This window comes from Mastigoproctus giganteus, chromosome 1, assembly GCF_048544385.1.
Source record: "Mastigoproctus giganteus isolate SK-2022 chromosome 1, ASM4854438v1, whole genome shotgun sequence".
NCBI classification, from domain to species: domain Eukaryota; kingdom Metazoa; phylum Arthropoda; class Arachnida; order Uropygi; family Thelyphonidae; genus Mastigoproctus; species Mastigoproctus giganteus.
In genome coordinates, this window is record NC_143575.1 from 202,005,572 (window position 1) to 202,018,279 (window position 12,708).

The 12,708-nt window shown below is 36.5% G+C and overlaps 1 protein-coding gene across 2 annotated transcripts in view; it reads right to left on the reverse strand.

Annotated features, from left to right (window-relative positions):
* Polr3B (RNA polymerase III subunit RpIII128) overlaps window positions 1-12,708 on the reverse strand; it is a 527,342-nt gene that overhangs the window by 187,101 nt on the left and 327,533 nt on the right. For both annotated transcript variants that reach the window (XM_090375599.1, XM_090375592.1), the window contains 2 exons: window positions 10,395-10,480; window positions 2,246-2,369 (listed from right to left, as the gene is read on the reverse strand). In XM_090375599.1, coding sequence (XP_090231725.1) covers window positions 2,246-2,369; window positions 10,395-10,480 — 210 coding nt within the window. The remainder of the gene's footprint in view (window positions 1-2,245; window positions 2,370-10,394; window positions 10,481-12,708) is intronic.

Genomic DNA, 12,708 nt, shown 5'->3' on the forward strand with positions numbered 1-12,708 from the left:
GCAAATTGCATGTTCTGCTTCACTACTTAACAAAGAAAGACTAAACTGTGCTTCCTGATATTTAAAGTAGTTTCCAGGATAGATATCACTGCTGCAAAAATAATGTACCAGGTATGATCAAAAAGTACCTGATGTGTGTTACTAAAAAAAAAAAAAAAAAAAAAAGTTAGTTACCCAAGGTATTCCATACTGTCAATCCTTTCTTGCCACTATTGGAAGCATTTCTCAAGCCCTATTTTCTAATGTTCCTCGCCATATCCTAATTGATATAATTCCTGAAACGTCAAGAATACCCATCCTTCTAAATTTCAGTTCAAGAATAAGAAGGAATCATGGAGGATTGATTAATACAGAATACAGACAGTGAGGGAGCAGAGTTGCATTCTGTATTTAAATGGAAATTGTTATGCACTCAAGCTGGTACAAGTAGTGCTTGAATGTCAACAGCAAGGTCATTGTACTTTTTTTGACACTGATGGGGAATGAATCAAACATTTGTTCCAGGGTTAAACCATCAATCAGATTTTTTAAAAATGAACAAAACATATCTAAAAAATGGTATGCTGGAGATGTACACAGCATCACAATACACCAGCTTGTGTCTGTCTGAATGATAATTTATTGGCAAGAATAATATTTTGAAATCCCAACCTCTGTACTCTACAAACCTTGTGGTGAACTATTATTTCTTCTTCTTCTCAAAAAAACTTCTGTGTTCAAAGAGCGAGACTTCATATTTCAGAGACATGGGGGGAAAAAATCACAATAAATACTAAAAAAGATCAAAAAACATTGTTCATTGGAAAGGATCCCAACAGCAGCAGTAGAATCGTTGGATTCACCATAATAAATTGCAGAGCCAAAGGCATGAAATACTTGATAGGTGATAACTTTTATTTTATTTACTTATTTTTTTAAATATACAGTAAACCCCCGCTATTCGCAGGGGTTACGTTCCTGAGAAATGTCGCGAATACCGAAAACGCGAATACTGAGTTATGGCTCCCATAGTAATAAAGGGGTTCCGTTCCAAAGTATGAAATATATAAGAAAAACTAGTCTAAAATTTTGTCTATGTATGTATTATATGTACCTCATGTAATATGACTATGTACATAGACAGTACATAGTGAAATGCAAGCATATGGCATCGAAATGAAAATAAGAAACAATTTAATATTAAATTGTAATATTTATTAGAAATTTCAAACAAATCTTTCAAACTAGCGCCTTTGCTTGCTAGCAAAAAAAAACATCACGCCAGTGCTATCACCAGTTTCGCTAAAGTGTTGATAAAGGAGTTTTGGCTTTTCGCGAATGATGAGTGAACTTAACGGAATTTTATTTTGAGTTCGGTCTTCTATCCACAGATTTAAAGCTTTTTCAATTTTTTATAATTTAACATCACGAGTTACAGAGCAAATTTTTGAAACAATTAGCGCGTTTTCACGGACACTACGGCGGATTTTTCTTCCGATTTCTTGATTGATCGTACCGTTGACTCGTTGATTTTATAATGTTTTGCCACTGAGGAGACACTTTCACCATTAGAAATTTTGTCTAATAACTCAATTTTATTCGCTAATGTTATCACCTTCTTTGATATTTTCACATTTCTCTTTTTATTCGTAGCCATATTTTTGTAGGGGTTAGAAAGAACTTGTCCACAATAAAGTCACTTTCTTCGTTAATACACTCGAAAAAGTTTGTTTTACACTGCAAAACAGTAATTTATCATTTTTGTAAGCATATCAATTTATAAATTGATAAATTTATTCAATTTATAAGCATATAAATTAAAAGCAAACGACGAAACCTTCCATGACAAGCGCATAACACATACTGAACAAGGATTAGCGAGAAACATCCACGCTCGCGATTTTGTCACCCCTCTCCCCCCACCCACTGAGCGCTGTTTTGACCGGGAAAGATAATTTTAGCCACGCCCATGTTTTTTATGGCGGAAAATATTCACGGCGCTTTAAAATTCACATTTTTTAAGGTTTCATTTTATATTAAATCGGCGATCGCGAATACGCGAAACCGCGAATACAGATACCGCGAATAGCGGGGGTTTACTGTAATCCAGAAATTTTTTGATCACATTTCATAATAATAATCAGCTGACAATATTATCATAACTTACAAAATTAATGGGAGTCTGTAATGTATAATTATACCAGTATGGCTGTATTCTTTGCAAAATCAAATTTTTCCCTTTAGTTAGAGGATTCCAGAAACTAACCTCTATCAATAGATGCTTTATTCATTACAATGGCATCTTCTATGTCATAACCACTATAACTCATCACAGCTACTGTGGCATTCTGTCCTGCAGGAAGCTGCTCAAAGTTAATTAGTTCGATTGTCTGAAAAAAATGGAGTGAACATCTAAAATTATTAAAATAATTCTAAGCCTGTCAATAACATTTTAATTATTAGTTAAACTATTATTAATAAGTTCATTATTCAAACACTTTAATTTTAACTCAAGAAATGATTTCAGTTCAGGGTTTGGTCTCTCACTGCCAAAAAAAAAATACTTTACCAGGATATAAAAAAGAAATTGAGTATAAATAATAATATAGAAAGTTAAAACATTATTCCTTCTATGTAAAAAGATTACGTGAATGTGAATTTAGTTCAAAGTCCTAATAAATTCCACTTCCATTTTAACCAAACTCAATTTTTTTAAAAATTAATTTGTAATAAAATAATTAATTTGAAATTTTTTTTCAAAAAAGCTGCAGTTAAGATGTTCTAATACAGAATATCTTCACTCAAAATCTCTTGTCACATTCAATTTCATCTACTGTCTTCATCACTCTCCTGACAGCTAAATCACATTGACTTTTCAAATTATCAAAGAAATAGCTATTAAAACCATGCGCAAAGTCAGAGTGAATTGTTATGTTTGTTTGTTATTTGGTTTTTAGGAGCATTAGCAACTAAGGCCATATTGCTCCGGGGATATGCGGCGGTCATTCCCTGACCTTTCCGCATCCTCCGTATTTGGTGGTGATGGGCTCGAACCCCGGTCTAATCAAGAAGCGTGTGCTATGCACTGCTGCTCCTTCCCACCTGGCTACGGAGGCGCCGACAAGTCAGAGTGAAAAATTACAATTTGGGATATATTATAATAATAAATAACCAAATAAATTTAAATTTACAATTTGGGTTAGAAATTACAATTAGAATTGAAAATTAATAAGGCATTTTAATACAGAAGAAAATATATTAATACAAAGATATATTATTAAAGTACCAAAGTTAAAAGTAAACTAGAAAGGGGTTATCAAAGAAACACCTCATGTAGAGACAAATTATATGTGTATGCCACTACATTTGTGCATGGTCAAGAACCGAAGTACATATGATAAATTTCGGTAGAAATTTTTTTTTGTTAAAAACATATAACTAAAATAATAGGTGCTGATTAGAAAAAAATCTTGCCAAAACGGTGTAAAAACTCAAAGTTATAGACAGGTACATGATCCTGCAGGGTAAGACAACACTTAAGCATATGGGTATAACTAGGACATGAAAACAGCACATAACAGAGAGGAAAAATTATAAAGAGCAAAAGATCTGCTAACAGAAAAGCTACCTGGAGATCAGAGGGGCTGTGAACAGGACAAAATTTGCTGTGACAGTAAGGAAAAACCATCTAGAACAAAAGAATTGGGAACTAGGAAACAAAATGGGGGACCAAACTACCAAGACACAGCAATTAGGAAGAGGTGAAACAGTGATTAGTTGAAAAGAAGGCACGAAGGAATAAACTGAGAATTGTAAAGCTTCACACAATAAAGTAAAACTTCCTGATGATGATGTTCAACCAACTAGAATTAAAAGTCTCTGGGATGGAGATCAGAGGGCTGTGACCAGGACAAATTTTGCTGTGACAGTGAGGAAAAACCATCTAGAAGGAAAGGATTGGGAACGAGGAAACAAAATGGGGGGACCAAACTACCAAGACACAGCAATTAGGAAGAGGTGAAACATAGTGACTAGTTGAAAAGAAGGCATGAAGGAATAGACTGAGAATTGTAAAGCTTCATACAGTAAAGTAAAATTTCCTGATGGTGTTCAACAAACTAGAATTAAAAGTCTCTGAGATGGGGAGGGGGAATAATAACAGTTTAAACAGTTATAATGCATAACTTCCACTTCTCCACACCAGTCTTACTTGTACTTGTCTATAACTTTTATATCTTAGTGTTTCCACTGTTTTGGCAGATTGTTTATGCAGCATCTATTTTTTAGTTATTTTGCTTCAATACAACAATTTTTCTCATCTTTGCCTTACGCACAAGAGCTCTTGAACATGTGCACAAAAGCGATGATTGATACCCACCTGTGGTTTGTGTCTGTCTGACTCTGTTCATTGTTTCAAATATAACCCTATTCTAGCTTACCTTCACATTAGAAGAAGGTGATTAACATATAAGAGTAAAAGAGGAAGAACAAACTGAACTTTGGTGAATGCCAGTTTTAGTGAAAAAGGTAAAAGTCAGAGAGCCAGCTGCCATCACCGGCAGGGAGCTGTCAGCGAAAAAAACTGGATACCAATTACAAAGACCAGTCGGCAAACCATAAGATCAAAGCTTATTTAGAAGCCTTTTATGATTAACACAATCACAAGTCTTTGAAATGTCAAGAGCAACTGCTTGAGTTTCACTAAACTCTTTCACTGAATTTGTCCACTGATGGAGAACACAGCCGGTATATCACCAGTGGATCGACACTAACAGACTCGATACTGGCAAATTCTGATCAGATGGAAGGTTTCTTGATAGTTTAGAAGTTGGTGGTAGAGTAGTAGTAGAGGCATATGATGCAAGAATGCAAGTTTATGTAGCATCAGCAAAAATAAACCCCATTTATAACATATATCCCCTCTAAAGGCTTGTTCAGTTCCTCCTTGAATTTATTGAAGCTATCAGCTTCCACAACGACAGATGGAAATTTATTCCAGCAACCAACTAGCCATTGGGTAAAAGCAAATTTCCTCACATCTATTCTATAACAGTCTTTCCTCAATTTGAATTTATGCCTCCTCAGGTTCATAATCTGAGCAAGAGAAAAAAATCCCACCAGAATTAAGCCTGCTCAACCCATTCAAGGCCTTATACATTTCAATCAGATAACCTTGCAGATGTCTAGTCTCCAGCAGCTGCAATTTGCAGAACTTAATCCTTTCTTGGTAAGACCACCCCTTCATTCCCCTCACCAAACTTGATGCCCTTCTCTGTACTTGCTCAGCCGCTCTACATCCTTCCTAAAATGAGGCCTCCAGACCACTACGCAGTAATCAAGGCATGGCCTGAACATTGCCTTATACAAAGGAATAATCACCTATTTGAAAAATTCCTATAATATCATTGAAAATAGCCCATGATCTGCTCTGGCCGTCTGTCTGCACTGCTCAGAAAACTTCATATCTGACTGCATGACTGCACAATTACTCTCAGGTATTTTTCATTATCTACCACCATAAGTGTACTACTACATAGTTGGTACATTTCTCTGGGGTTACTTCTACTCATATGCAGTACTTTGCATTTGTCAATGTTAAACTTCAGTTGCCACTTCTCAGCCTATCTGCCCAACTTTTCTAGATCCTGTTGCAGTAACACATTGCTATTAATGTCATTAACAACCCTGCCAACTTTTGTATCATCTGCAAACTTGGACATTAAGCCTGATATATGTTCACCAATATCATTGATAAATATACAAAGCAGTGGGACCAATAACATTAGTCCATGAAGAGCAGAATCCACTGATTACCACTCTCTGTCTTCTCCCACTCAACCAACCTTTTATCCATTGTAGCAACTTGCCCTTAATACCATACTGCTCCTATTTATACATCAGTCTTCCATGTGCAACAGTAACAAAAGCTTTCCTAAAATCCAAGTATATAATATCAAAATTTTTTTTTTCATCCAGTTCCTTTGTAACCACATCACAGTATCCAATCAAATTTGTCAGAGAAGACTTTCTCTTAACAAACCCATGCTGTGTCTGAACTATACCTACAGTTTTGTCTAGATGATCCTGCAATGCTTCTTTAACCGGTGACTCCATTATTTTCCCTGGAACAGAAGTTAAACTAACGTATCTGTAATTACTGATGTCACCCTTTGATCTCCCTTTGTGAACTGGGGATACATTTGCACATCTCCAGTTCGTGGGGGGGGGCTTCCCCTGAATCCAAGGATGCTCTCATAATTATGGCTAAGCGTTTTCTTACTTCCTTTGCTGCCGACTTTAATACAACTGGATAGATCCCATCCACGCCCCATGTGTCTATCTTATGTTTAACTTCGAAAATTTCTTCTCCACTTTGCTCTCAGTTACTACAAAATCATTAAGATCCCTGTTAGAATTTAATAAGCTGGTTAATGGATTTGTCCATTACTTTAGAAAGAGTAGAAGTAAATGCAATGGGACAATAACTGAATGGGTGGTATTTATCACCCTTTTTGGGAAATTGCAGGATATGAGCAAATTTACAAACTGAAGGAAAATCACCAGTGGAATAAGAAAGTGTAGAAAGGCAACACAGACCAGGAGGAAGTTCAGGAACACAAGCTTTCAGAATAAGTGGAGAAATAGCATCTGGTCATGAACCTTTCTTGACATCAAGACTGTCCAGAATTCTTCTGACACCTTTTTGACAGAATATCACAGAATGCATTGAATTGAATGTACCAGATTTGGTGGTAGGTAGTTAACCAAGATAGTCAATACAAGAATTAGAGGAAAAGTAGGATGCTAGCAAGTCGGCTTTATCCTTAGCTGAGGAGGCAATAAAACTATCTGGTTCCTGACAGAGGTGAGAGTACTGATGGAATGATTTGCAGCCAGTAGCTTTGGCAATAGATCAATGCCATTTGAATTAAACTACCATTTGGAAAAGAAGCAAGTTTTCTACTCTTAGCCTGCTCAAAATCTAGTTTGGACTAATTAAAAACTACTTTACAATTGTTGTGAGCTTTTGCATAGGCAGGAAACCAATCTGATTTTGATGAAAGCCAAATGCAATATGCAACAGTCTCAGCACATTTATTGGAAAACCAAAGTTTAGATAATGGAGGAGATTTTAACTGGAGTGTGGAATAAATGATTTCATCCTACAAGAATAATTTCAATGACACAATCTGAACAATCACTGATATCAGAAGATTTAAAACAGTAACCCAATCAAGGAAAAGAAAAATAGAAATCCCACAGGTCATCCCATTCTGCATTCTTGTAATGCCAAACAACACAAGACTGAGAATGGCCATGAGAGAAATTCTCCACTGGTGAAGAGATCACCAAATAGTAATCTGAGGTGCCAAGAGGACTACTCACCTCGAGTGAGTATTTAGAAGAGTTGTTCTGCGAGAGAAATATCGACACTGTTGGCTGTGTGGTTAGGACTGTCTGATATTCTGGTAGGTAAACGAATGATCTGTGTGAGGTTATTAATAATTGCAAAACCCTGAGCATCTCAAAAGCTGGGTCAGTGTGACTAGAAAATGGAAGCAAGCTGGAGTTGTGAACAATAAAATCAAATCACAAAGGAAAGTTACTTCGCTGTTAGTAAAGTTGGAATGGAGAAAGCCAAGTTTCAAAGAAAGGAAGACAAACAGTTGCAAGTGCTTAGTGGCGTTTGGAGAATGGCAGAAGCGACACATGAATTTAACAGAATAGGACAGAGAGATTTTAAGCCAGAGAAGATCAAAAAGATGAGATTCCAAATTACTATATCTCCTTTCTTATTACTTCTTATTTCTTATTTAAAATTACTATTCCTTTGAATGAAAGGAATCATATATAATATAATTAGGTCAACTGAGATGAGCAGTGGCTGAATGGACTGATAATTGTTCTTCTGTCAGAAAAAGTAAGTGGGGTTTGGAATTGGAAATGGCCATAACTGAGATTGGAAATGAGACCATGTATATTTGTTAAATGAATGAGGAACTGTTTGGGAGGTTTAGATCTTTTTGCAGATAAATTTGTGCCATTAGTTTGACTATTCTGTAGTAAGAAAAAGTGGGGATGACAGTTTGCGTGAAGCAATGAAATTTTTGGATGTGGCATACACACGGCAAGAATACACCTAGCTCCTTGACATAACGTGGCCTTTACAATGTCACACGCATACACACTAATTGGACTCTCTCCCCAGTCACTGTCTGGCAAAATAGAGGCACAAATATTATACACCAACTAATCCAGATACCTCTTAGAAAGTAACCAATAGGCTCAGTCCTGTGGACTATCTAGCAGCGGGCCTACGAACATTGTTTTAAAACTATACCCTTCAAATATAAGGAAGGTCGGATCTCACCATGATGCCAATAACCTCAGAAGACATCAATCATGCTACAAGATGGAAGAGATGGGGCTGCGGAAGCCTTTCTAGAGACTAAAATGGGTTTCACTATATATCAAACCTCCAATATGAAAAGCAGTAAAAATGCATTGGTCATCTAGCACTTAGTATTATTGCCTTGTACCACAGAGGGGCAGCATTCCTCTGTGTGGTGTGGATGCCACACCTCAGCACCTGCTTATATTGGTTCACACCTGGGTTGTCACTTCCAGTATACCAGTATACTGTGCTTCCTTGAAGTAATCTCTCAGGTTCTTGGTCACCTTCTTTTATTGTTCAATGAGGTCAGTCACACCCCTTCCTCCTCCTTTCTAGGATATGATCAGTCGCTCGATGGTCAGCTTCAGGTAGTGTTGGTGGCTCTTGCCCATTATTATCCTCATTGATTTCATAATCTCCTTCAACTCGGTGCTGGCCCAATCTATAATCCTGAAGGAGTATGTTAGTACTTGGAATGCATCAGTATTTATGCTCTGACCCCACCATTCAGCTTTGCTTTAAACAGGCACTTCAGTCTGATGGTATTTCTCAGTGCGGTGGACCTTGATCTTGATGATGTCATAGTAGATAATCAGACTGGTTATGCAGAATCTACTTATCAAATCCATACTGTGATTATCTTATAGCTCCACTCTTATCAAGATGGCCTTGCATTACACCTCTAATTACTGACTCCGTTATCTTCCATGGCACAGCAGTGTGTGTGTGTGTGTGTGTGTGTGTGTGTGTGTGTGTGTGTGTGTGTGTGTGTGTGTGTGTGTGTGTGTGTGTGTGTGTGTGTGTGTGCTTACCTGCTTCACTCTGTGAATCACCCTTGTAAATAGGAGATACATTTGTACAACCTTAATCTGAGGCGATCCCCTTGAATCTAAGAATAATCCCATTGTTATGGCTGAAAGCTTAACTACCTCTTTTGCAGATACATTTAATGTAATTTGCATGTACTGGATAGTTCCAGTACATGCAAAATATCAGAAAACTAAATGTTCACTCAAAGCAGCTTTTCTTTAGACTGGTAGGTAACAACAAGTTTGGTGCATACTAAAAAAAAGAAGTCATTGTACGCACTACTCACAATCTTTTAACTACCATTATGTGTTCAAGAATTACAAGGTCATTCACCACTTTTTTCCAAACCTCATATATGGAGATACTTCTCCAAGCTTTACACAATAAATGATTGAGGTCAAAAGTAAAAGCAACACTCAAGAAATAATACCTGAATTGATGGCACACTAATAGATATTTTAAAGTAAAAGTGTGTGCAAGTGTGAGAAAATTGTGATATTTGTGATATTATACCAGCCTTTTAAACTTTTTGGGCTGGCAACTTGTGGAATAGGAAAGTTTAAAAAAAAAAAACTACAACAGGATTGTGCCAATAATTTCTCATTTGAAGGTTCTTGCATATATTAAGCTGCAAGACTAGAAACTAAGTTGTAAAACACCAACCAGCCTCGTGACAAAATCAGAGATATAATCAGTTTCTGCTCTGCTAGGGAATGAAAAATTATTAATAATTCTTTCTAGCAGTTCAACAACGGTTCAATGTATAGTAAACCTGAACATGATTTCTTGATGTGAAAACGTTTGTGGCAGTACCTACTAAATTTCAGACTGACGTAAAACCAATTCATCACAAAAATGTGAAATAGAAATTATGCAAATTACATCACTTCTAAATGACACTAATGCAGTCACTAACGTTGATTCGGTAGACAAAGCAGCAGGCATGAGAAAATTAGCACAGATTAATTAATTAGAGCAAATAATAAGGGAACTACAAGAGTTCCATAATATATGGCCAATGTAATACATTTGTACACTGATTGCAACTAATTCAGTCAATTTGTCAAAATTAATAAATTCTCTAGTTAACATGCAACATAGTGTAATGTAATTAAATTCAAGCTCAAAACCTGCATAAACCTGCATTAATGTACACATTAGAAATAAAATACTAATTAAAAATATGATCTTAAAATGTGACTAAACTTGCCTTTGTTTTAACCATTGGTTTTTGTGGATAAGCCAGAAGATACATCAGCGTGTCAATACGATTTCTTTGATTAAAACCAATAGAACCTATGACATCAAAATTATAACAGAATAGCTTTAATTTAAGAATTGCAACAGAACACTGTAATATAATTTAATTATTAGTTTAGAAAGTTAAAAGCTAAATGCACATTGCATAATTTGATATGATCTGTTAAATCAAATATTTTACATTTTACTTCAATCAATTTCAATCATAGAGACCTGCTCTAGCTGAAGGCTAAACACCAAGTATTCGGCACCAATGCTTGAGCTGACGTTAAACTCAGAGACAAATACCATATTTGTCTCTAAGTTGAATTACTTAGAAATTAATATATTCACAGTTGCTAATATCTTTTAAATGTTGGGAGACAGCCTCGAAGCCCCAAATTATGTAGTTCACGTAAGAATCCATATTTCCAAGTCATGTCAGAGGCCTTTTTGATGTCTAAGCATATTATTATTATATGTTCATTTCATAAAAAGGCATTATGGACATTAGATTCTGCATTTACCACAAGGTCTAGTGTTGGCCTAGCTGTCCTGAAACCAGGCTTATCTGGGTTAAGAAGTTTTTGGGTTTCTGAAAACCATTGATTTTTTTTTTTTTTTTTTTTTTGATTTGGTAGTTGTTGGCGCATCGGCTTCTGTGGCCATATTGCACCTCCCAAGGTTTTTGCAGTACTTTGATCCAAGCCCGAGGCGGGAATCGAACCCGCGACCTTTGGGTTGCCGGGCAGGTAGTTTACCCACTCGGCTAGCCCGGTTGGCTCTGAAAACCATACTAAACAACCATGTTTCACATCTGGTGAATGTGAGCTTGGCACACCTAGGGGTCCTGAGCTAGATATCATCATTCTTCTCTTTCTTGGTGATTCCCTTCTACCTGTGTTACTCTCTCTCTCAGGGTAATTAAGAAATTATTTTTTTTGGCAGGTGCAGCAAAAGCCTCAGGATTCCTTGCACCATATCGCTAATAATAATAATGTGTTATTCATTCTAAAATTCTGGACTGGCAACAATTAAGAGCTATTAGATGGTGGTGGAATGGTCCTGGTTTTTAAAAATCCAGTGTTACAGCATTAGTAGAGGCTTATGATGCAAGAAAGCAAGCTTATATAGCATCAACCAAATAAAAAGAAATAATAAAAAATAAAAAAAATTTCCCATTTCACCCATCCATCCACTCCAAATGCTTGTCTAGTTCATAGGGGAGGTCAACAACTTATTTAAGTTGTCGACCTCCACTATGACAGATGGAAATCTGTTGCAACTATCAACCACCCGATGGCCAAGGCAAATTTCTGCACATCTATTCTACAACTGTCTTTCCTCAATTTGAATTTATGCCTCCCTCAAGTGAGTAATCTGAGCAAGATTAAGAATCACATCAGCATTGAGCTTGCTCAAACCATTCAAGGATTTATACACCTCAATCAGATCACCTTGCAGGTGCCTAGTCTCCACCTGCTGCAATTTTCAGAAATTGTCTTTCTTTATAACAGCAACCCTTTGTTCCATTCACCAATCTTGTCACCCTTCTCTGTACTCATTCCAGTAGCTCTTCATCCTTCCTAAAATGAGGCCTCCAGACCTGTATGCAGTACTTGAGGTGTGGCCTGACCATTACCTTATACAAGGGAACAATCACCTCCTTATTCCTGGTAGCAAAATTCCTGTATATTATTGACAAGACACCGTAAGCTACTCTTTAAGCCTGTCTGCACTGCTCAGAAAAACTTCAGTTGCCACTTCTCGGCCCATCTGCCCAACTTTTCCATATCTTATTGCAGCAGCATACTCTCATTACTGTTATTAACAATCCTGCCAATCTTTGTATCATCTGCAAACTTTGACATTAAGCTTTTTTTTTTTTTTTTTTTTATGAAACCCCAAACACGAGAGGTATTAGAACCTATAGTACTTAGTACTGTGCTTCTGTTGGAGACAATAAGCTTAATGTTCCTTCATCAATATCATTAGTAAATATACAAAACAACAATGGGCCCGACACCGAAAGCTGGGGGACTCCACTAATAATATTAGTCCATGAAGGGCAGTGCCCATTGATTTACCACACTGTCTTCTCCCACAGAACCATCTCTTTATACATAACAGCAACTTACACTTAATGCCATACTACTTGTACGACAGTCTTCCATGTGCAACAGTATCAAAATCTTACCTGAATTCCAAGTATATAATATCAAAATTATTTTTTGCATCCAGTTCCTTTGTGACCATGTCTTAGTATCCAATCAAACTGGTCAGAC